Source organism: Megascapheus bottae, chromosome 28, assembly GCF_031878675.1.
Source record: "Megascapheus bottae isolate mThoBot1 chromosome 28, mThoBot2.hap1, whole genome shotgun sequence".
Classification (NCBI taxonomy): domain Eukaryota; kingdom Metazoa; phylum Chordata; class Mammalia; order Rodentia; family Geomyidae; genus Megascapheus; species Megascapheus bottae.
The window spans coordinates 15,862,340-15,888,098 of record NC_143536.1 but is presented as its reverse complement, the minus strand read 5'-3'; the positions used below and the strand labels follow the sequence as shown (position 1 = coordinate 15,888,098).

The following is a 25,759-nucleotide window of genomic DNA, read 5'->3' as shown; positions in this document are numbered from 1 at the left end:
CATGCACGAAGACCCAGGTTCGATACTTTGGTACCACATAGAAAAATGAAGCACTACCACCATCACCACCAACAAAAATTTTTTTTTCATTTCCTGGAATTTGTTTCAAAAATAGTATTTTAAATGTGCAGAAAAATTACATTTTTGAGATTCTCCCCTAGAGTCCTGTATAGGTTATCATATTTTAGATCTAGCTTCCATAAAACATTCACCATTTGTTTCTCAGAACTTGGCTTGCCTCACATAACATGATTTGTTCTAGGTCCATCTACTTTCTTTCCATTTTACTAGCGGCTTGTTTTTTGTTTTTGTTCTTGAGTGTGTGGGGGGGTGGGTTATGCCAGTCCTGGGGCTTGAATTCAGGTCCTGGGCACTGTCCTTGGGCTTTCTCAAGGCTACAGCACTACCACTTGAGCCACAGTGCCACTTCTGGCTTTTTCTATGTATGTGGTACTGAGGAATTGAACCTTGTTCTTTGTGCATGCTAGGCAAGCACTCTACCACTAGGCCAAACTCCCGGCCCTACTGGAGAGTTTTGAATTTCCTTTTCTATAAGGAGTCCTGGTATCCAAGAATACCTTTATACCTGTTTTTGGCCTCCATACTTGGCATCTTGGCTGTTTTTAGAATTCAGATTTTCTTCTTACCTCTTCCAGGCTCCCCCATTCTCACTGATCTTTAACCTCTGAAGTCCACCAGTGTTGTCCTTATTCTTATGGCTCCTGACAGGCAGCCCCTCCTTATTCTGTGATTTCTTCTGTTACTTAAGGTTTGTTTTCCCCTATTCCCTATATCATATCACCTGATTGATGCCCCCGCTGCTTCTTCTGTTTGGCTGTCACCTCACTTGGTGGCTCCTAGTTTCAGGGGGTGGGGAGGCCCTCTATGTGTATACATGTGTGCATACATTGGTATATTGTATGCATATGTGCATATACCTGTTTGCTTATGTATGCAGGTGTATCTAAAGGCAGGGGCTCCAAGAATCACTTCTGAAGCAGAGGAAACTAAGAGCTATGAGTGTGCACTGTGCTCAGTAGAGGCAGATGCCAAGCCACATGGGGATGCTGGTGAGAGCATCCTGCTCCTAGAATACCACCCTTTAGAGCAGGTGTCTCTGTCAGAAGTGAGCCGGTCAGCAGGATACTAGCCAAAGGACTAGGCTGTGTGCTTGGTTCTTCATACTGCTGTCCTGGGCTTGGCCCCTACAACTCATGTGGTTGATCTAGCGTTTGAACCTGAGTGCCTGGATATGCTCTCTAGGGTGAGTTAATGAGGGCCTTGTAGCCCTTACCTGCCCAGGCACTGGGCTCTCACACACTGTCCCTCAGCCTGAACAGCTACACCAGCTATCATAGCCAGCAGACACCCCAGTCTCTCGTATCTAAATTGGAAATTCCCTATGTCATCTGGCCTTTCTATCCGGGCTGGCTGTACCCGGATGTTCTTGGGAGTGACTGGTAGAGAGCCACTTCCACTGGACAAGGCCAGCAGAGCCCGCTTCATTTCTCAGTGATGGCAGAGGGCACAGATTGGTTAGACTTGGAATAGAAGCACTAGACAGTACAGACGCAAGACAGGGAGAACACTGAGCAGGACCTGCACTGCAGCATGCCAAAGGAGAGCTGCTTATCCTCCCTGGCAGCACAAGCACTCAACATATAGGACAGCTAGGGGCCCAGTTCTAGTTTGTGGTGCGTCAACCTAGACCATCCCCTAGGGATGGTGCTGAGCCAAACCAAGCTAGTCACCGGATGAGAGGCCTTCTTAGGTTGGCAAACTGGCATGAGAGCTGGGTTATAAAGCACATCTCCAAGCCAGGCTCAGAAAAGCCCAGGGCTAGAGCAGCCTAATTATGTGGGCCAGGCACTTAAGCACTAGAAAGCCAGGATGCCAACATGGCTGCCTCAGGCCTGTGTGCTGTGCTCATATCTTAGGACATGGCAGGGCTGTGTGCCATTCGATGTATTCAAAGTAGCTTCTGTAAAACCTACACTGTTGAAGAGGGGCGTAGGGGGACTAAGTCAGGGGTAAGTGTTCTAGGACTGCTTTGCCCAGATGGCAAAACAGGGAAAGGGCTGAGGTGGCCAGTAGTTCCTGACCAGTGGTCACTCACAAATGATGTAAGCATTGATTTCACAAGTCCCAGCAGCACCCAAGCCCCTGAGCCCATGCAGCCTAATTAGGAGACACGGATCTCTTTAGGGAGCAGAGCAGACAGAAACTCGCAGCAGCCTTGGCTAATCGTCTTAAAAGTCTCTTGTTTGTGTAGCAGAGACTTGGCTTGGCATGGGCCCAAATCAACTTGTTTTCTCACTGTCAGGTTCAGATTCTGGAGATGCCATCCAAGACGTCAGTGTGCACCCTGAAGCCGGAGGCAGACGCCAAGCCAGGCATGCCCATGTGCCTGCGGCTGTGGCAGGTAAGGTGAGCGTGCGCCAGCCACGCCCTGTGGCCACGCCTCCTGGGCCCTGAGTCATGCCCCACTCAGACTAATATTTGTCATCAAACCAATGGGTAATAGCCCTTCAGAAGACATGTGCACACTGCTTTCCATGGCTCTGGTGGGCTCTGACTGGGCTTCTGTTTCTCTCTCACTGCTACTGCTGCTGCTGCTTCTTCTAAGGGGCTCCTGTAAATGCCCCCCAAAACCTGGCTTTGGGGATTATCCTCCATAGGCCCCACACAATACCCCTTGGTTGGTGGCAGTGAGGAGGGGACAGTCAGGCTAGCTGCTTGTCCTTCCCTTCAGCACACAGTTCCAGGCTCCTCTGGAGCTGGGAGGGACATGGTGACTAACCTGTACAGGCAGGAAGCACAATTTGGAGGTGACTGCCCCTCAAGAAGCACTCCTTCAGGGATCCTGGCTAGGCATTTTTTGGGGGGGAGGGTCTGTCCATCTGAACAGAAAGATCACTGGCCCTTATTGCTGTCTGTCTCCTCTTAACCCCTCCCCCACACCAGTTTCTTGACCTGAAACTTCCAGCTGGATTTCAGCATCTTCAGTAAGGTGGTCCTGGGGTATCACTTCAGCCTCTTGGAGAGAAGCCACTGGGGAGATGGAAGAGGTGAAAGCTTCTGAAACACCACAAATTAGAGTTCCTGGAGTAGCTCCTTGGATCCAGTTGGCCTTCAGGGGCAAAACTTGAGTCACTGGCCTCTTTGGGTCCAGATGGAGCTGCCCTGAGGGTTCATGACACTTTCCTTGGGAAGTAAGCATCCCTCCTTACTGCCTTAGCCTCTCCCTGCCAGAGTGTCTGCACAGGATCATCACAGAGCCCCTGCATCCTGGGCCAGGACTCTCATGGCTGCACCCGCTCCTATTCTACACTCAGGGAAACATGGGTTGTTATGCAATCAGGTGGAAATTCCAGCAGGAAAAAAAAATGTGTAGAAAGGGATGTACAAACTTGTTACAGTAATTAATAGAGTTGACAGAAGGACAAATCAGTTTTGTTGGTTCTCTGGATCCAGATAAAGCGCTTACTATAGTCACCTATGGTAACTAGGAAGATTGCCTCTTTTTTTCATCTCCCCAAGCCTGAAGGTCTGGGTTAAATTCATTCATCTGAGAGTAGCGATGATTTGATCTAGTATTTGTTCCCCTCTGAAACACTCAGGTCCATTTTTATTTTGTTCCTCAAAGTGGCCAGCCTACATTGTTAGAAGCATTTTTGCTAGGATCTAAGGTCAGGATCACAGTCAGACCCGAGGGAGCAGCGCTGGCATGAGCCTTCAAAGAAAGCTTCCAGTCCCTGAATCTTGGGGCTACTTTAGGAAGCCCCAACCTAGTTGTGTAGAGTTTGGGCTTTCTACAAGATCTTGGCCTACTGTGGTCCCTTGGACTGTACATCCAAGGACAAGAAGGGCTTCAGAGCAAGTCCTTGCTCTAAGTCTCAGCTGAGGGACTGGAGAGATGCCAGAGACCACAGTAGGGATTTAGGGCAGAGCTGGCAAAAAGCAGGGTGACCAGCCAGGTGCTGGGCTATTGGTGGCAGCCTATAGGGACTACAAGTATAGGTAAGACCCTCCTGTGGTCACCCCATGGCACTACCACATGTAGCCCCCGGCTGCAAAACTCAGAGGCCACAGGCTTTGTGTAGAGACTGGTCAGAGCTATTGTTTCTGAGAAGAGCCCATTGCATTTCTTAGAAAACATCAGCCTCAACTTCTTCTGAAACTGGATCCCTGGCTCCTGTGCTGTTTGAAGATACAGAGTTGCTTCTTGCTCAGCCATGTGAACTAATTCATTCTCTCTCTCTCTCTTTCTCTCCCTCTGTCTCTTTCTCTATTTCTCTCTGTCCTTCTCTCCCTCCCCCACTGCTACCACTTTGAGCCACCAGTGCCACTTCTGGTTAATTCAAGTTAAGAGTCTTACAGACTTGGGGCCGGAGTTTGGCCTACTGGTAGAGTGCTTGCCTAGCATGCACGAAGACCGGAGTTCAATTCCTCGGTACCACATATATAGAAAAACCTGGAAATGGTGCTGTGGCTCAAGTGGTAGAGCTCTAGCCTGGAGAAGAACCTAAGGACAGCGCGCAAGCCCTGAGTTAAGCCCCAGGACTGGCAAAAATAAAACAAAAAAGAGTCTTACACACTTTTCTGCCCTAAGCTGGGATTTTGAACCCGCAATCCTCATCTTCATATCTCAGCCTCCTGAGTAGCTAGGATTATAAGCATGAGCCACCAGTGCCTGCAAGAAGTCACTTTTAAGCCACCACTCAGTGCTGGGACTGATGGCTGTGTCCCCTGGGGCAGCTTGGAGCCCGCAGCACTCTTCTTCTGTAGTTATTCCAGAGGCTAAATAAACGAAGTGTCTGCCTGGGGCACAGAGCCCTCTGACCCTCACCCTCATTTATCATGGTAGCAAGGACTGCTAGAGTCTCACACACACCAGACTTCCAGGGGTGGGGGCTTCTGCGAACACATTGACAAAGCCCAGAACATTTTTCACCGAGATAGAGCTCGTGATTTTCCTGTCTGAGAGTTCTACAGGTGACCAGCCTCAACAAGGGGTGGCCTTGAGTCTTGGACCTGGGGGAAAAGGAGGCAAGAGGATGAATCCCTGGCAACCCAAGGGATGGAGGGTGCCCAGCCATGTGAGGCCTGGGCTGAGCTGGGCCTCTCTGGCCTGTGCCCTCCAGCCCCTCAACAACTCTGCCAGACCTAGGTTGATGGTGTCAGTCATCAGAGATGTAAGGGAGGGCATTGGAGGCGGGGAGGGGAGCTAGAGCCTCGGGGCTGCCAGCATGTGGAAAGCAAAGGAAACCGCCCCCTGCCAAACCTGGCAGAAGATCCAGCCCCTCACAAAGGCCTGTCTCCCCAAAATACATGGAGTCAGAGCCCTTCTGGAAGCTGTCCTCTCTTCTATTCCCTACAGGCAAACGGCAGTGCCCGGCCCCTCCTCCTGGCTGGGTATGAGGATGGATCAGTGGCCCTGTGGGATATCTCAGAGCGGAAGGTGTGCAGCCAAGTCTGCTGCCATGAGGAACCCGTTATGGGCCTTGACTTTGACTCCCAGAAGGCCAGGGGCGTCTCAGGCTCCGCGGGCAAGGCTCTGGCTGTCTGGAGCCTGGATGGGCAGCCGTCCCTGCAGGTCAGTGCCTGGGCCCTAGGTCTCATTTATCCTGCTCTGCACTAACAGTCTGATAGGCTGAAACAATATTTAGGCATGAAGAGGAGCTGCTGCAGATCCCTGGCTAATTAATCACTCGGAGGTGGTGCTGGCGGGCCTGTCCTCAGCCAGTCCGAGAGGAAGGGCGTGTGGGCGTGGCCCCGCACTCACATGGTTTGGGTTTCTCCCAGACCACCGGTTCACAGCCGACATGTCAGTCCGTCGAGAGAAAGGCACGTAGCGTCCAGGCAGAGCCAAACCCCTTTGTGAAGGCTCAGAGGAATTTGGTCAGTAAAGGAACTGATTAATCAAAAGCAAAAAAGAAAAAGCACAGAGATAGAGCCCCCCGCTCCCCCCCCCCCCTGAGTGGTGGTCTGCAGGCTAGCTCTAGGAAGGTTGTTGCTCAGGGGAGCAGGAAGGCCCCTTAAGTAGGTGTGAAGCCTCAGAGCTGAATGGGGTTACTAGACATCTCTCCCCGTGTCTCATGCATTGTCTTGTGTAGCCAAGGATTGCCAGATATGCAGGCCTGGGCTGTGATTGTGGTGTGCAGTGACAGGGCTTCACCCCAGTAGGATCTGGGGTGGGGGTGGGTTGGTTTGGGTCTTGCTTCTGTGTGGGTCTATCATGCTACAGGCCATGGGGCCCTCAGAGTGGCCTAGTGACAAGAGCTCTGGTATAGGCAAGGAATCGCCGGTCACCTCAGAAGACAGATTTGACCTTTCAGCGCCACATGGGAAGCAGCCCTGGTAAGATATGGTGCCAGGTAGGAGCTGTGGCTCCTCTGTGGTATCCAGCAGCAGAAACCACAACAGGCCCAGCTCTTGGCCTTACTAGGACTCTTGAGCCAGAGCTCTGAGGGCAGGATCTGGCTGTGTTGGCCCACATATGCCATAGTCAGCCCTTCCCAGCAGCCTTGGCATTCCCCAGCATGGGCCCTGCAGATGGGAGGGTGAGGTGAGACTTACCTTTGGCTCATCAGGTACCCTGAGTGGGTACTACTTGAGCCCCTGGGGCATGTGATGGATTAGCATTCCAGGTGAAAGTCTGGACTCTAGTGGTACTGAGAAGGACCTGGGGCTCTGCGGGTATTACCAAACCCACAGTACCACTAAGGGCTCTACATGAGGCCATGCTGAGAGAGGGACAAGTAAGGACAGTGGGCGGGGGGGGGGGGTGAGGGTCATAGCAGAGGAGTTCTGAGCAAGAGTGTGGAGCTGGAAGGGGTGCCTGAGAGGACAAGACGCGTGCCTGGGACTGCACACTGAGGAGATTGGAGGGGAGGCAAACCCTGAGTACTCCCAAGTGTAAGAGAACAGAGAGGAAAGACACAGCAAGGCCTCAGCATGGAGGCTGGAGGCTGGCCTGGTATCCCTGCCAGGGTTTCTGCAGAGCCCAGTAAGGAAGGGAAGGAAGGGCATTGTGGTGCCTACTAGCCAAGCAGGCATCCAGCACACCTTCTGGGCACTGTCTAGCCTAAGAAGCAGATGATTAATTGCCAGGCACACAGTAGATTGGGAGTGGAGCTGTTCTGTCCATCCATCCTTCCATCAGTGTGTAGTAAGGCCCACAGAGTCCCTGTTGGAAGGAACAGTTTCTCATACCTCCACCCAAGGTGTGTGTGCAGGGGGAGTCTAAGTCCTCAGAATTGTGGGCTTGGGTGGGGTAAAAGCCAAGATGCTGATAGGCCATTGTGAGAAACTGGACAATGAGCTACTCTGGGTACAGAGTCCTGAACATCTGTGTGTGGATGCTACGCCCAGCCGGTAGCCGAGGGCATCTCCCTCCCATCTCTTCCTTCTATTCCTGAGGTGGGGACACTGGCACTGACCCCATAAGGATCCGGTGTTGGTCCCCCTGTGACTTGACCCTCATCTGCCTGACTGTGAAAGGCAACCAGACAACCTCCCTAAGAGAGCTGTGCGGCTCCTTACCCAGGCTCCCTGCGCCCAATTCGGGCTCTCTGGGAGGGAGCTGTCCTGGCCTAGATCTGTTTGGTCTTTTCTGGAGTGTTTGGGAAACAGCTGCTGGAACTTAAGATTTAAATTTATGAGGCACGTTGCAGTCCAGAGATGAACTTTTACTCCACTAATGAATTGAAAAGTTAAAGCAGAAGGGAAAGCAGGAATTGCAGCCTGGAAGTGGTTGGGGTGATGGAGGGTGCTGGGTAGGGTCTGGCTCAGCCATACACATCAAAGGGGAGAGGGACCCTCCCCCGCCTCCCTTCAGCTAAGCACACTGCTATGGGAGGGAGAGGGTGACCCTGTGGATTGGATAAAGGCCTGGTGTTGTTTCATCCAGTGTCCTGTCTAGTGCTAATCCCAGAGGCCCTGGAAATCCCAAGTTCTGTAAAACCCAGGCCTCAGGGGAAGAATTGGGATGTGGTGCCAAGTCAAACCATTTGAGGGGGGTCCTTGATTCTTGGGACTGTTAGGAAACTGAGTCACAAGGGTATTAAAGGAAGAACAGAAAACCATCTCAACACACCAGATCAACTTTAGTGGAGAGTTGAAGAGGAATGCCGTGATGACCTGAGGAGAAGAGACACAGGCATAAAGATTAGGGGTAGCTGAGAGTTCAGAGAGGCTCCAGAGTTTATGGTAAAGGTTTGACAGGTCTGAGAAGGGAATCTAATGTTTAAGCAAGTCTCTTACCCTGTTTGCAAGGAGCTGAGGTGACTAGCGCCTGGGCATGGGGTGGGCAAGCGGGCTTTCATATAGAAATTGAGACTGGGCTGGAGAAGTTCTGGGAAATCCCTTGGTGACACTGTAGTCAGTAGCAATGGGAGCAATGCGGAGTTCTGAGAACAAGGCAGATTCCCTTTAGGGCCAAGAGAGGCAGCCCTGAGCCCTCAGCATCCACAGGTCCTCAGCCATGGCAGAGCACTGCAACATGGCTGCCTGTCTTGGTCCAAAAGCCACATGGGTATAGACGTGCCTCCCTTGTGTCCTCCTGCTGAAACCTCTAATGAGCCCAAATCAATCTCTCCTGGGCGGCGCTGGGGAGCAGAGCCGTGGACGCGGTTCCCGAAGCAGAGCATGGGTAATCAGAACCAGATGGCGGCCGCTCTGCACATTCCTGGCACCTGAGGTCATGTGCTGTAAGAGCCACTGGTGGCCAGAGATCCTTCCTGGAGGGTCCTGGCCCCAGCCAGGGCTCAGCCAGGGGCTATTGCAGTGACCAGGAGGCTACCCACCCAAGACTCTGCCTACAGATGGCTCAGGGACAACTGATGATGCCCAAGCCCTGCGCCAGGCTTATGAGGTGGCTTTGCCACAAGCCATTGGATTTGGGCCTGGACTGCTGTTGGCTACAGGTGGTCCGCAGGCCCCATTCTTCTTCCCATACTTGGGGCAGGGCCCACAGCACAGCCTTGAAGCAGGGACTGATTTACAGCTAGTAGTATTTTGAGGTATTTAAGTAATAATGAGGCTTCCCCACCCCAGTCAGCCCTGGGCCAGGAGTGGTCCTGACACTGTCTCCCCTGACTGCATTCAGCCAGGGTCCTGGCTGTGCTCCCATGTGTAGTCCCATCTGGATCCCAGCGTGGCCGGCTCCACAGAGGCCTCTACTTAATGGCCATCATAGGGTCTTGGGGCAGCCAGACACTGCAGGCAAGTCCCCTTCTTGTCTCTAGGGGAACCCAGTCCTCTGCCTCCATGCTTTTGTTTTCAGGAGTGGTCATGGTGGTCATTGGTGCCACTGTGGCTAGGGCAGCCATACCCCTGAGCAGCATCTGGCATCTCAGCCTCTCCTAGCTGAAGACACTGGAGGCCATGAGAAAGCTGGGACAAAGCTGCCTCTGTCCACACCTGTCTTTTGCCTGGGGTGTTTGAGAGTCAGGACTGTAGATGTGTTGGCTTGCTGGAGCTCTGGATCTGCAGCAGCAGGGTATAGGTTTAAACATAGCTCTCTCAACCATGTGTTGGTAGTTCACACCTGTAACCCTAGCTACTCAGGAGGCTGAGATCTGAGGATCACAATTCAAAGTCAGCCTGGGCAAGAAAGTCTGTGAGACCTCCAATTAATCACCCCAACACTGGAAGTGGAACTGTGGCTCAAATTGGTAGAGCACTAACCCTGAGCATGAAAGCTCAGGGACAGTACTCAGGCTCCGAGTTCAAACCTACAACCAACCAACCAAACAAAAACAAAACTTCTCTTGAGAAATGCTAAAGAGATACTGTCATGGACAGTCTGTGAGAGGAGCTGAGTCAGGAAGAAGCCTCTGCACCCAGGTGGTCACACGATAGTAGACAGAGTCAGATAGAGTAGATAACCTGCTCTCTACAGCCCGTTCTACTGCTCACAGATACATGCAGGGATCTCAAAGATCAGAGATCCCAGAACCACAGTTCTGCCATGTAAGAGCAGTGCAAGATGGACAGGGCATTGAGACACAGTACTGGCTTCAGTGGGCAGCAGGAGAAAGGCAAGGTCAGGAGTCAGCAGGTATGGGCAGAATGTCAGGCTGGCCAGGGCCTTGGCCATGAAATATACAGAACAGGTGACAAGGGAACTTGATGAGTAAGAAATCCAGATTGTTTTGGTTGAATGTTAGATCTGGCTCATACAAGCCAGGGCAATGATTTCATGGGCTGGGTGGGCAAGGAAGGCTGTGTTGGTTACAGGTTTATGTAGAGCAGCTATCCTTGTGAAGATGACTAGATCGTGAATGGGTGTGCAGTGTTTATTGTATCCTTCAGACTGACAACAGGTTTTCTTCTTGACTCTGTTAATTTAGTGAATTGGAGTGTTTGCTTATTTCCTTTAACATCAAAACAGCCAAATAAAGTCAGACATGCCTGCAATCCTAAGCTACTCAGGGGTCTGAGGCAGGAAGAGGATCACTTGAATCCAGGAATTCAAGACCAGCCTGAACAACCAACCTTCCTTCCTTCCTTCCTTGTGTAAGACCTGAAGCTTCTTGAGTGCTAGGTATACTCTGTACCACTGAGTTCTGTCAGTGGTAGCTCCAGATCCACTGGCGTTAGTTGTTGCCTATACTGCTATGGTGTAGGTGTTTATTTTCTAGAGAAGTTTCAATTTTGCTTGTGCACTTAGTTTTCCTTGGGGGGTGGTGAAGGAGTTGTATTTTTTTAGGAATCTGACAGTAGATCTAAACATTTACAAGGTATTTTTCTAAGGACCAGATTGTAGTTGTCTATAACTGTTCATTTTTGCCATATTGTAGTTATTTTTTTCCCTGAGCACTATCTCTGAGCTTTTTTTTTTTTTTTTTTGCTCAAAGCTGGAGCTCTATTACTTGAACACAACTCCACGTCTTCCTTTTTTGGGGGTAGTTTATTTGAGATAAGAGTTTCACAGACGTTTCTGCCCAGGCTGGCATTGAATTGAGATACTCAGATCTCAGCCTCCTGAGTAGCTAAGATTACCGGCTTTAGCCACCAGCACTGGCTGTCCTTATTATTTATTGCTTATTTTTGCCAGTCCTGAATTCTGGGCCTAGGCAATGCCTCTGAGCTCCTTTTGCTCGAGATTATCACTCTACCTCTTGAGTCACATTGCCACTTCTGGCTTTTTCTGTGATTTAATTGGAAATAAGAATCTCACAGATTTCTGCCTGGGATGGCTTCAAATTGCAATCCTTATATCTCAGCCTCCCGGGTAACTCGGATTCTAGGTGGAAGCCTCTGTTGCCCAGTGTCCTTTTTATTCTCGATTAGTCCTAATCCTTGTTGAGCCTTCAAAGTCTGTATTTTTCTAACTCATCATTTGTTTTTGTTTTGTGTGTGGTGTATGTGTGTCCCCCAATACTGGGGTTGGAACTCAGGGCCTTGGACTTGCTCTGCGGGTACTCTACCATTTGAGCAATGCCTCCAGTTCTCATCTTTTGTTCTTTTTTTTCTTTTTAAATGTGGGTTATGGGGCTTGAACTGTGGGCCTGGGCGCTGTCCTTGAGCTCTTCAGCCTACTTCCCATTTCTAAAGATTAATCAGAGATAAGAGTTTCAAGGTCTTTAGTGCCTGAGTTGGCTTTGAACCAAGACCCTTAAATCTCAGCCTCCTGAGTAGCTACGATTACAGGCACGAGCCACCTCACCCGGCTTCATCTTTTGTTCTTATTGTTCTCTTTTCTCCTGTGTTCTCTGGGTTCGATTTCCCTATTCACTCAGTTGGGCCAGCAAGCTGTCCATTCATGTCTGTCCTTTGCCTGTGAGCCCCATTGAGTGCCACTCTTAACTAGTTCCCATGTTCTAGCTAGTTCTCCATGTCATTATCTTCATCCCTCTCTCTGGATGGATCTTGTTTTTATTTGTTCTCTAGCCAGTGAGCTGATTAGAGTTTATGATTCCAAATGTTTCGAGGGTCCCACACCCACCCATTATCTTTTCATTTTCCAATTCTAGCTTAATTACTTCGTGGTTAGAGAACAAGGTTTGAATGATATCAGTTCTTTGCAATGTGGAGGGCCTGGCTCATTTGCACAAGTATCCCACATGTGCAGCTCTTCCTGGTGGAGACTGAGGCACAGCTGCACATGTGAATGCACCACTGGGTCATGCACCCCCACTGCATTACAACCCCACTGTGTCATCGTTACTGGCCTTGGTCTCTGAAGGTGCCATGGATAAAATGCTGGCTCTCTCCTTACCTTTCCCGGATGACTTGCCCCATTTTGCTTTATGCATTTGAAAGCCAGCTCAGAAGCAAGCACTGGTAACCTGATCATCTCCTTGTTAATGGTCTTTTGGCATCTTTTGTCTCAACCACTATTTGCAACTATTCCTATGGCTCAGGGTGTTTCCTATGATTACACATCCTTCTGTAGCTTTGGGGGTTTTTAATCCTTCCCGGCCCTTTAGGTGGAGACCTATCTCTTCCAGGCTGGGTCTCACTGCCCTTGACTGAGTTTGTACATCTCCAGCCTTTCTCCCCTAAGCCAAGGCTGTCCTTTAGAGTGACCTCTTGGTGGCTAGTGCCAGTGACCTCTAGGGTACCGATGGTGTCTGTGGGACCCACATTTTAGGATCCACCTTTTGCAGCTTCCCATCTAGTCCTCGTCCATGTGGGAAGAGGGACTGTTTCTTTGTTTTAGTTCTGTTCCAAATATTTTCTCCTGGGAGATTTCCTCTTTGATCCATAGGTTTGTTAGTAGATTAATCTCCAAATATTTGTTGATTTTTGTAGATATCTTTAATCCCCTTTAATTTTGTTGTCAGTGACTATACTCTCTCTAGTCTCCATTTAAGAACTTCTGGAAGTTGGTTTGGGATCAGCACGTGTTGTATCTTGGGAATGGGCCACATGTGCCTGGCCAGGATGGGTGTTCTGTAATTGTGGGGTGGAGTCTTTTGTCAGGATGACTTACTTAGGTCACTCCATGTGGTCTGTAGTTCAAGTCTTCATTCTTCCTTATGGAATACCTTTGTCTGGTTTTCTCCCAGTTCCGGACAGAAGGTCTTAGATTGCCTCTGCCTGTTGTGCCTGTTTCTCCCTTTAATTCTGTCAATTTTGATTTATGATCTTTGCAGCTCAAATGTTGGATACATGCTAGTGAAAATGACCATTTTTCGCATTAAATAATCTTAGGTTTTATTATTTTTGCTGTCCTGGGGCTTAAAAACAGGGACTTATGCATGTGAGGCAAGTCCTGTACCACTGAACCAGTCTGACCTGTCCTTGGAATGTATTTTGTCCTCAAGTCAGCTGGGTCTGATACAGAATAGCAGCCTCAACTTCCTTAGGTTTGCCCTTTGAATACATCTTTTGCCAGGCTTCTACTTTAGGCCATTTAGACAGGTAGGTGGATAGGTAGGTAGGTAGATGGACAGACAGACAAATTTTTAAAGCATCCTTTGTTGATGACATATACTTGAATTTTCCTTTTTTATTTTTTCTATCATTACCTCTTCCTCTTCCTCCTCTCCTCCTCCTCCTCTTCCTTTTCCACCTCCCTCATTTGTGCCAATTCTGGGCTTGAACTCAGCTTGGACACTGTTCCTGACCTTTTTCACTCAAGGCTAGTCACTCTTGTCCACTTGAGTGACAGCTGTTCCCCCAGATTTGGGGGAATTAATTGGAGATAAGAGTCTCACAGACTTTCCTGCCCAGGCTGGCTTTGAACTGTAATCCTCAGGTCTTGACCTCCTAAAGGGCTAGTATTATAGGCATTGGCTATCAGTACTTGGCTTATCACTACTTTTTTTTTTTTTTTTTGACAGCCTTTGGCTTGAGCTCAGGGTCAGAGCCTTGTTCTTGGACTTTCTCAAGGCTAGAGCTCTACCACTTGAGCTTCAGCACCACTTCTGGATTTTTTCTATGTATGTGGTACCAAGGAATCAAACCTGAGTCTTCGTGCATGCCAGGCAAGCACTCTACCACCAGGCCAAACTCCTGGCCCTCGCTACCTTTTCATTGGAGCGTTTAGTCCACTTGTGTTTAGTGTAGTTATTGATAAACCCACCATTCTCATATTTGTTTCCTATTTGTGTTCCTTTCTTGTTTTCTTTTGTGTTATCTGAATATAGTTGTGCATTGTATAACAGTGCACTGAGAAATGCATTGTAGAACCCGGTTCCTGTGGCTCCTACCTTTAATCCTAGCTACTTAAGAGGCTGAAATCTGAGGATCACAGTTTGAAGCAGAAAAGTCCCACGAGACTTATTTCCAATTAACCACTCAAAAACTGAAATAGAGCTATGGCTCAAAGTGGCTAGACTTGAGCAAAAGAGCTCAGAGATAACACCCAGGCCCTGAGTTCAAGCCCCAGACTGACCAAAAAAATATGCACTGTGAGACAGTTGTCATCTGAACACTGTAGAGTATACTTAGACACACCTTGCTGGTACAGCCTACTGTAATGCCTAGGCTACAGTGTTACTGTTACCTATTCAGTCTTTTTTATTCCCTTGGTGGAACTGGGGATTGAACCCACTCCACTTACCAGGCAAGAGCTGACTACTGCTTCACACACACACCCCAGTCCTTTTGTGCTTCGGTTATTTTTCAGGTGGGGGCTTAGCATTTTTGCCTAGGGCTGGCCTCAGATCCTGATCCTTGAGATGGCTGCCTCTGGAATATCTGAGATTATAGATGGTCTAGTTTTCACCGCCCTGCCCAGCCTTATTCAGTATGTTGTTGATTGGTAAACTGGCTACTTGTGACTTTATCTTCTTTTTAGCATTTCATTTCCTGTCTGCACTTTTCAGCTATACTTACTATCTTATTCCTGAGTGGTTGTTATGGATAATAATATACATCCTTATCAAAATTTGTGTAGAGCCATTGTTGTCCACACCCTGGCTCACAATGTAATACCTGTCTGTGCCCTAGTTGCATCCATTCACCCATCCTGTCCCTCTACTGCTGCTGTGTATTAGAGCTCTGCACACATCAGAAACTCCATCTTACCAGTAATATTGCTGTTGGTTCTCTTTCTTCCTTTCTTTCCTTCTTTCCTCCTCCTCCTCCTCCTTCCCCTCCTCCTCCTCCTCCTCCTCCTCCTCCTCTTCCTCCTCCTTTTTCATTTTGTCAGTCTGGGGCCTGAACTCAGGGCCTGAGCACCGTCATTGGGCTTTCTCAAGGCTACAGCTCTACCACTTGAGCCACAATACCACTTCTGGCTTTTTCTGTGTATATGGTACCAAGGAATCAAACCCAGGGTTTCGTGCATACTAGGTAAGCACCTACCACTAGACTATACTCCCAGCACCTGGACTACTTTTTTTTTTTTTAGTGTGGTGCTACATACCTGTACACCAGCACTGTACTACTCTCACCCTCCCCTCTGTGTGTGTGTGGGGGGGGTCTGAGCGCATATCTGCATGTGCTGGTCCTGGGGCTTTAATTCCAGTCCTGGTCACTGTTTCTGAGCTTTTGTGCTCAAGGGTAGCACTCTACCACTTGAGTCCCAGCTCCGCTTCCAGTTTTCTGGTGGTTAATTGGAGATAAGAGTCTCACGGACTTTAGTACCTGGGCTGGCTTTGAACTGCTATCTCAGAGGCTTTATTGTGATATTTCTATACATGTATATAATGTATTTTGGTCACAATTATCCTATTATTCTCATTCCCTTATCACCTTTTCTTTTGTATGTGTGCTGGTATTGGGGTTTGAACATAGGGTTTGGGTGCTATCTCTTTAGTTTTTTCACTTAGAGCTGTTCTTCTACCACTTGAGCCACAGCTCTACTTCTGGGAAATAAGTCTTTTCTACCCAGGCTGATTTCAAACCATGGTCCTCAAATCTCAGCCTCCTGAGTAGTAGGATTACAGGTGTGAGGTACAGATATAACCTGCCTTTTAAATCTTTGTCTGAAATGTTCATCAGTATCTATGTCATTTCAGGTCAGCTTCTATTCCCTGGCTATTCTCTCACCCTTCACTATGGTATATATGTTTTGCTTCTTTACAAGTCTGGTAAATTTTTGTTTGTGTGCATATATCATAATCGACACATGATGGAGACTCTGAATTTTGTTAGTTTATTCTGAAAAGTATTTGCTCTTTTTTTTTTTTTCTAGCAGGCAGTTCAGTCACTGGCTAATCGTCTTGAACTTGTGTGTAGCTGTGGTTTAGCTCTGTGCTTTGTTTGGATAGCTCTGTGGAAGTCATTCTCAGGTTCCTTTAGTGTGGCAGAACAAAATTCCCAAACTTTGCCTACCTTCAGCATTTGCCAGGGCTTTGTACAAGCCCAAGATGGGATCTTTATTCCTGAAATGCAGCATTCTGGAGTCTCAGCTGGTGTTGGTTTCTTCCTGTCCACCTCTCATGCAAGTTCTATTTGACCCTACAGCAGCTCCCTCTCTGGCAAGCCTGTGTAGTTTGCTATAAGTACATGTAGTCCAGGACTCATGGAGAACCCACATATAATCATCAGTCCCACCCCCAAAGTATCGTAGTTCCCTCTACCCCACCATCTCCTCCTCACAAATGCCAGCCCTCTAGCTGCCTCAGATTCTGTTGTCTGCTTCCTCAGCTTTCTAACCATCATGCTTTGCCTGAACTTTGTGACCAGAACATTGTCCTCAGACAGAGAACATTAAGAGTTCTTCTTCCTGTTCTGTATTGGCTTAATTTTTTGGTTGTTTAGCAATGTGAGTAGTCTGGGACATTTACTCTCCCATAGCACTTTCCTATTCTTGCTTTATGAAAGATGAGTCTATTTATTTGCTCAACTGATAGTCAGTCATGGCTTTTTATCATAATTGGGCCTTTTATCCTTATTAACTATAGTGTGTAATTTTACTTGGTGCTCAAGGCTCCAATTTCCTTTTGTCCTGTCCCTGTTTGCATTCTCTTGGTTCATCCCCCAGTCTGTCCTGTGGAGACTTTATGTATAGCACAGAAATGTATTTAACTTTGGAATCTAATCAGAAAGCTACTGAGTACATTTATATTTTTATTACTTCATATTATTCATATTACTTCACATTATTTATGTTATAAAGAGGAAATACTAAGAAATCAAGGCAACCTTGTATCCAGGGAGAGAAAAGAAGGAAATATTTATGGTGAGTGTCAGATTATCTTTCAAATGTAAGATTGGCTGCTGCATCTTTGGCCCCAAATGACAAATGATGAGCAAATCAGTTGACCCCTCCCCTATTCTGTTGGTTACATAACCAGCTATATACCCATAATCCTCATATGTTTTAAACCTAATCCTGCATGCAGGTAAGTAGATTCAGAGCGGTCTGCCAGACCATTTGCTATAGTTCTCTGGTTCTCTCTTCCAAGACTGGAGTTAATCTTCTTGCTCTTCCAGAAAAACTTAAGGGAACAATATTCTTTGAGTTCTTACATGTTCAAAAATGTCTCTTGTTTGTATACTTGAGTGACAGTTTGGCTAGATATAAAATCCTTAGACCACACTTCCCTTCTCAGCCTCTGTGAGCATTACTCCATGGTCCCCTGGCACAGATATGGCCCTGGAGCATCCGAGGACAGCCAACACTTTACACTTTACTCTCGTTATCACTAGTCTTTTTTTTTGTTCATAGGGCCTGAACTCTGGGCCTGAATTCTGTGCCTGCATGCTGTCCCTGAGCTTTTCAGCTCAAGGCTAGCAATCTACCATTTGAGCCACAGCACCACTTCCAATTTTCTGGTGGCTAATTGGATTGGCTGAGAGCATTGCCTAGTGGTAGAGTGCTTGCCTAGCATGCATGAAGCCCTGGGTTCGATTCCTCGGTACCACATACACAGAAAAAGCCAGAAGTGGTGCTGTGGCTCAAGTGGTAGAGCAGTAGTCTTGAGTAAAACCTGTCCAAAGACAGAGCTCAGGCTCTGAGTTCAAACCTCAGGACCAGCAAAAAAAAAAAAAAAAAAGAGTCTCATGAACTTTCATGACCTAACTGATTTTGAACTGTGATCCTCGCATCTCAGCCTCCTAAGTAGCTAGGATTACAGGTATAAGCCACCACCTCCTAAGGTTATCAGTATAGTCTTTTATTTTGCTTCCAAAAGGACTTTATTGACCTAGTAGACCTAATAATTCTGCTAGAGCATATCTTTTTTTATTTGTTTTGCCAGTCACTGGCATGAGCTCAGGGCCTGAGCACTGTCCTTGGGCTTTCTCAAGGCTAGAGCTCTACCACTTGAGCCTCAGCACCAATTCCGGCTTTTTTCTATGTACACAGTACTGAGGAATCGAACCCAGGTCTTCGTGCATGCTATGCAAGCACTCTACCACTAGGCCAAACTCCTGGCCTAGAGCATATCTTAATATTGACCATTCTATAGCCTTTCTTTGGACTTAAATCAGAAGATTTCAATTTCAAGAACATGCCACCTCTCTCACTGCCCTCCTGTAGTCTTTCCTGTCCTTTTTTGTTTTATTTTGTTTTGTGAGTCATGGAGCTTGAACTCTAGCAAAATACCTGAGGCAAAAATGTACTTATATCAAAATTCTGGAAGACTGAAAGGTCACATTGATTTGGCCTCTGGTGGGGGCCAGATGGATGACATCACATCATCACAGGAAAATGTGTAGAGGAACAGATTATATCACCAGCTAGGACACCAGAAAGGCTGGGGGTCCAGAGTACATTCCCTGTTATGGCCCCACTATGGGCCAAGCTCATGACGCATGAACCTCTGGAGGGGAGTGCTTAAATGTGCTCTGGCATAGCGTCTTGTGGCAGGAAGGAAGCCCTGACTCCCTGCGAGGCTCCCTGCATGCTGCCCTCCCAGCTTCTCCTGCTACCTCCATTGTTATCATACTCCATTGTGCTGCTATAACAAAATGCCTGAGACTGAGTACTTTATAAGGACTATTTGGCTCACAGTTCTAGAGGCTGGAAATCCAGGAGCACAATGCTGGCATCTGACGAGGGCCTTGCTACTGCTGAATGACAACATAGCGGAGCTCACTTCCTGACAAGACGGGGCAGGCAGGCGAGCTCAGCCTCCTTCTCTTCCAGAAACCACTCGCGGCCATCATAGAGACCTCATTCTCTGCCCTTACCGCATCCCAGTTGCCTAGATGCCCCAACGCCCAGATACCACCCATATGCGAATCTGTGAGGGACATATCCAAACCAACGCACCCTGTCTTCACCCTGGGGGTCCCCAGTCACATTTTTCAGGGTTCCACTTACCTCTACAGAGTTTGCATTTCTCATTCTTTGCACACTTTGGGGTGCGAACCAAGGATCTACATGTCACCCTCAGGCTAGAAATACCACCTCCACCCACCACCTTCCCCATGCTGAGGGCCCCAAGCTCTCCCCAGTGAGCTGGGCCTCCTAATCTACTGGTCTGAGAGCCACTTACTGACAAAGGGCAGCCCAGGGCAGCAACTCTGCAGGGAGGGGCTGAAGTCCTCCTTCACAGAGGAGGCGGCCATCCCACAGTGTTACTTTCCTGGTTTCAGCAGGACAGGGAGGGATGGGCGTTTGCCATGGCTGAGTACCTCATTCCTGGATCTAGCAGCATCCTTGCTAACACTTCTCCCTGCTGCCCTCTGTCTTACAGATGTGCAGCACTCATGAACTCACGAATCCAGGGATCGCTGAGGTCACAATCAGGCCAGACCACAAGATCCTGGCTACGGCAGGCTGGGACCATCGTGTCCGAGTGTTTCACTGGAAGACAATGAAGCCACTGGCTGTGCTGGGCTTCCACAGTGCTTCTGTCCACTGTGTGGCCTTTGCTGCTGATGGCTTGCTGGCTGCAGGGTCCAAGGACCAGCGTATCAGTGTCTGGTCTCTCTACCAATCACGAGACTCAGCCACACCCTTCTTGGGAGAATCAAAGCTGGGAGGCAGACATCTCACTGCAGCCTGATCCTGTCCGGTGGAAACTGACCCTTTCTCAGCACCATGAGCACATATCCATAATCCTAGCTATTCAGGAGGCTGAGATCTGAGGATCAAAGGTTTTTGTTTTTATTGGTATTATAAAGGTAAACCAGGTAAAGACTACATTTCTTTTTACATTTCACTCTCTCCCAGTTTTTCCCTCCCATCCCCACCCACAAGTTGTATAGCTCATTTTCAACATAGTGTCTAGTAAGTGCCACTGCTGCATTTTGAAGACCCAAGTTTGAAACCAGCCCAGTCAAGAAAATCCATCAGATTCTTCTCTCCAGTGAAGCAGCAAAAAGCCAGATGTGGAGCTCTACTCAAGTCATAGAATGCCAACCAGGAATGAAAAAAAGCTAATGGATAGCACCCAGGTCCTGAGTTCAAGCCCCAGAACCAGCACAAAATAAAAAATAAGAAACTGATGAGCTTTACTCATCCTTTCGTGAGATGTGTCATGCGTATGACCATGAACTTGGTGACCAAGCCAGACCCCTGTGGCTTGCACCTGTGGCTTGGAGAGAGGCATGGCATGGGCCTGGTACCATTGCCAACTGGAGGATATCTTAAATTTCCACTGCAAACCTGTGGGCTCCAAGTGCTAACTCTGTGGAGACATTCCAGGGCTCCTTCATGAGGGTCGGAGTCCCCAGATGCCTCCTGAATGGGGCCCTTCTTGGCCTTGCTGTGGAGTAAGCTTGAGCCTAGGAGGCCAGGGCTGGCCCTCTGCAGACTGTGGAGACCGTAATCATGGCCTCCTGCCAATGTCTCCTGGGGGTCAGGAACTCCTGATGCCCAAGGCCAAGGCTAAGATTGAAAAAAGGACGTTCGTGAACTCCCTAGAAATCAAAGCAGAAAAGGGACCAAGAAACAGTGGCCCCAGTAGGTCAGGGCAGTGCAGTCTGCGGTGTACAGAGAGGAACCAGGCACTGGACTATCAAAGGGGGTGCCTGTTCCAGACAGGGCAAAGCGAAAGGGGTGGGAGCCGTCTCTGATGTGCCTGGCAAGGAGGACATGGGCCCTTGATGACCAGAGGCCCAAGCAGAAATGTGTACAAACACCAAGCAACAATGACGTGAAAACTAGGGGTGACTCCCAGAACTGCCTTCTACCCCTGGGGGGGGGGGCAGAGAACATCCTGACAAGTGGGGAGGGGTCAGACCCTAGCAGTACAGCCTATGGACAGATCCCTAGAAAGGGGGACCTTAGACCCCTGCTCTTCCATCACAACCAGAGCTCCCGCCCTGGGGAAGGAGTGCTACCCTCCAAGATGCTTTTGCCCCCCTTCTCAGCCGCCAGGCCTGTATGTCTCTAGCTAGACTCCACAGCCAGCATGCAGAGTTGGGGTGTCCATGCAGAGACTTGTCAGCAGCACAGGGCCTGGTGTCTCCAGCTTAAATCAATAGAAATCTGGGGAGCATGTGTGAAGGGAATGAGGTATGGGGACCAGGTGGCTAGAGTGTGAAACAAGTCAGGTTATTAACTGAGGCAAACACAGTGCTAAGGGCCTGGGCTCAGTGTGTGTGGGAGCTCCAGAGCTAGAAAGAACTAATAGGGCTGGTGGCAAGTTGTCTTAAACCTAGTCCAGCCGGGCACTGGTAAGCTCATATTTATAATCCTAGCTACTCAGGGGCTGACATCTGAGGATCATGGTTCGAAGCCAGCCCAGGCAGGAAAGTACATGAGACACTTACCTGCACCTTAAGTGACAGAGTTCTAGCTTGCAGCAAAATAGCTCAGAGACAGCCCCAAGTCCCTCAGTTTGAGTCCCAGGAGCAGCATAAACTCCAGAAATTACAATGCCTGCCCGCCTTGATATCCAAAAAGTTGGGGTGGGGGGACCCTGCAGCTGGGGGTCAGAATCTTGGGAGGAATTTGTCATGTGAGGCCTGCACATCCACATTACTGGGTAAGCCCAGCCTCCTCAAAGAGGACTTCATTATTATTTTCTGTCTGTCAGAAGTTATGGGGGGAGAGGCTGGGAGTGTGGCTTAGGGATAGAGTGCTAGTCTTGCAGGTATGAGACTCAGGATTCCAACCTCAGCACATGCACGTGCACACATGCACACTCACATCCAAGATAAAGTAGCCATGGAAACTGCTGTCCCCGGCCTAAGATCTCTGAATGCAGTGGGCTGTCAGGCAACAGTGGCCCAGCTCTATAATCCTAGGGTCTCTGGAGGCTGAGACCTGGAGGACCACAGTTCAAATCCAACCCAGCCAGAAAAGTCTCCAATTCTCTGACAAAAAGTAGGGATGAGTTGGATGCAATGGCTCATGCCTGTAATCCTAGCTACTCAGGAGGCTGACATCTGAGGATTGGGGTTCAAAGCCACTCAGGACTAAAGAATGTAAGACTCTTATCTCCAATTAACCACTAGAAAAAAAACTGAAAGTGGATGCTGTGGTTCCATAGGGCTGTAGTCTTGAGCTGAAGAGCTCAGGGACAGTGCCCAGGCCCAGAGTTCAAGCCCCACAACCGCCAAAAAAGTAAGGATGAGGTGTGGCTCAAGTAGAAGAGCACCAGCTGTTAGTAAGCAAGCCCAGAGAATGTGAGGTTCCTGAATTCAAGCTTCTGTTTTGGCAGGTCACTTGTCTAGCATGACAGGAGTCAAGGAGGTGGCAATAAATAGCCAGACAAGACTGGAGTGTGTCCCGCTACAAGCTGTGGTTTCAAACTCTTGACCAAACAGTTTAAGTGGCAGAGACCTCTAGCAGAGCTGGTGGTCAGATGTCTCTAGAAATGGAGTGAATGGGCCACGGATCAAAGTTGAGCTGGTGTGCAGGCAGGTGCCTTGTGGATCTAGTAGGTAGAAGAAGGTGGGGCTGTATCTCCCACCTCTGCGTTTATTCCTGTTGTCACAAAAATGAGCTCATAACCATGCGAGTGTTTCATAGATACAAGGTGTTGTGAGCTGACCTAGGTTTGCTAAATGCAGAATCATTTCTTGTACATTTTATTTTACTTATGTAGTTATTTGTTGGTTCATTCACTAATTCATTTTTGCAATGCTAGGGATTGACTCCAAAGCCAGTTACACACAGAGTAAGCACTTAATCCCTTGCGTCAAGCCCCAGTCCTGATGGAATTGATTGATGGGAGCCGGTACTGGAGCTTGAACTCAGGACATGGGTATTTCCCCTTCACTTTTTTGCTTAAATCTGATCCTCATTTCACTTCCTGCTTTTTGGTGGTTCACAGGAGATAGGTGTCTCATGGGTTTTTCTGCCCAGGCTGGCTTTGAACCACAGTCTTCAGCTCTCAGTCCCCTGAGTAGCTAGGATTACAGGTATAAGCCATTAGCACCCAGCTTTTACTTCTGACTTTTTGCTGGTTAACTGGAGATAAGAGTCTCTTGGATTTGGTTGCCTGGGCTGGCTTTGAACTACAATTCTCATAGCTCAGCCTCCAAAATGGCTAGGATTACAGGTGTGAGCTACTAGTGCCCAACCATAAATTATATTTTACTATTGTACCATGTTCAGTAGCCAAACTGAGCCTGTCATGTTGTCAACATCCGTATGATGTCTTCCAAGCAAACATCTGTTTCCTGTCCAGGGCTGCAGCCAAGGTGCTGAGTAGAGAGGCAGAGCCCAGGTCCATGCACAGCATTCCTGGGGCAAAGCTGAGGGACAGTGGCTCTAGAGGCAGCATGGGATCCCCATCCCTACTGGTAACAAGAGTTCATGCCCACAGCAAGACATTTTTCAGTGAGTCCAGGCTCATCAACTGAGAGGGACATCGTTCATCTACCTCCAAATATCCATCTATAACATTCCCTCCCTCCCCCCTTTTTTTCCCCTTTTATTCAGTTGGTCATGGGGCTTGAACTCTTGGCCTGGACACTGTCCTTAAGCTCTTCAGCTCAAGGCTACTGCCCTACCCCTGGAGCCCCAGAGTCATTTCTGGTTTTCTAGTGATTAATCGGAGATGAGTCTCATGGACTTTTTAGTGCCCAGGCTGGCTTTGAACTGTGATCTTCAGATCTCAGCCACCTGAGTAGCTAGGGTTACAGGTGTGAGCCACTGCACCCAGCTTTTGTAACATTCTTTTCTGTAGTGGGGTAAGTCACTCTCACACAGCCATAGAAAACCTGGCAGATGGTGGTGAACATTTCTTCTTCATTGCTGACTCTGTTCCGTGCATTCTGCCATCATGCTCTTTCAGTTTTGTGTCGTGTTGTGTTGTTGTTGTTTGTTTTCTGTAGTCCAGACTGACTTAAGAATGTCCATCTAAGGACCTGGTGCTGGTGGCTCTCACCTGTAATCCTAGCTACTGAGGAGGCTGGGATCTCAGGATCACAGGTTCAAAGCTAGCCTGGGGAAAGGAAAATTGATGAGACTTTTCTCTCCAATTAACCATCAGAAAACTGGAAGGGGAGCTGTGATTCAAAGAGAAGAGTGCTAGCTTTGAGTGAAAAGCTCAGAGACAGTGCCCAGGCCCTGAGTTCAGCCCCAGGACTGACCAAAAAAAAAAAAAAAAAAAGTATCACCTCCAGAAAGGAACCTGCTACCAGTACTGAGACTAAGAGCTACCTTAATGAGTGCCACCATGGACAAAAGTTCTTATTCCACAGCTACCCTGCAAGACAAGTCCACCCACACCCACTCAGCAGGTCGTTAGCCACTGCACAACATTTCCTGCTGGTGGGTCCCTGGGGACGAGTGAGGGCCTCAGACTGCAGACTGTCTAGCAGCAGGTGACAGCAAAATGGCCTGGCCTCACACTCAGACACTGAAGACTCTTTGGATGCCACCAGCTTCTCTAAGGAAGATAAAAAACAAAAAATCCCAGCCCAAAGCACGCAGGGGAGCCGCTGCCCTGCCCTGGGCTGGGCGTGTCTCCACACTTCTCCACATTCTCAGCAGTGATGTGCTCTCAGGTGTTTCCCACCTCTGTCTGCCAAGAAGCCACAGAGCTCCCTCAGCACAAAAGGACTGTTTGCACAAAGTGCAAACATCCCTTCGGGGGGTTCTTTAGAAACGCTTGATTCTCAACTAGGTAGAACTTCATGCGGAACCTTAGCGTGGCTGATCGGCTGGCAGCGACGACAAAACACTCGTGCTGAACTTGCCATGCACCTGTGCCCTGCACAGGTGAGTTGCTGAGCTGAGCCAAGCTGCCAAGCCCACCAGCTCTGATGGCTCTGGGAGGGCACAATTATTCCCAGGTCTGCCCCACCTGCTTCTGTTACATACAGACTCTAAGCACGCCTGCCTACGTTTCTAGCACCCCCCCCACAGTGAGTCGTTCTGAGTCTGTGTTGGGCCCAGAAGGTCCCCTGTCAGCTCACCTGATGAGGGCCTTCCAAGACTCCCATAATGCTTTGTCAGCAAGCTGTGGTTTGGCCTCCACATTTCAGACCTCAGGAGGCCCATGGGGAGCCAGATGGGTGGGAGGAGGGAAGGGGGGACCAGCCAGACAACTGCTGCTGAGAGAGGAAGATGGTTCACCGGACCAACACTAGCTAACTACAAAAGGATAATAAGGATCTGCACAGAGCATCCCCAAAGACTCAGCTTCCAAGTGAGGGCTAGAACTATCGGCCATGAGGAATATGAAAGCTATTAGAGGCAAGGTAGGGGGGGATAGGGGGGAGGGAGGAGGGGGGAGGGCAAGCTGGGTGTTTGTGGCTTATTTCTATAATCCTAGTTACTCAGGAGGCTGAGATCTTAGGATCACGGTTCAAAGCTAGCCTGGGCAGGAAAGTCTGTGAGACTCTTATCTCCAATTAACCAGTAAAAGGCCAGAGTGGAGGCATGGCCTTTTACTTTAGAGGAAAAGCCAAGCAAGAGAGTAAGGCCCTGAGTTTAAGACCCAGTACGAGCACACACACACACACACACACACACACGAGTAACGGGTGTTCTTGGACTAGT

At 48.8% G+C, this 25,759-nt stretch overlaps 1 protein-coding gene across 3 annotated transcripts in view; it reads left to right on the top strand.

The window, feature by feature from the left end:
- Positions 1-20,279, top strand: part of Gnb1l (G protein subunit beta 1 like) — a 59,121-nt gene extending 38,842 nt beyond the window's left edge. For all 3 annotated transcript variants that reach the window (XM_090320634.1, XM_090320635.1, XM_090320636.1), the window contains exons 5-7: positions 2,324-2,422; positions 5,381-5,596; positions 19,551-20,279. In XM_090320634.1, the coding sequence (XP_090176760.1) occupies positions 2,324-2,422; positions 5,381-5,596; positions 19,551-19,862 (627 nt within the window). In that variant the 3' untranslated portion in view covers positions 19,863-20,279. The remainder of the gene's footprint in view (positions 1-2,323; positions 2,423-5,380; positions 5,597-19,550) is intronic.
- The last annotated feature ends 5,480 nt before the right edge of the window (positions 20,280-25,759 follow it).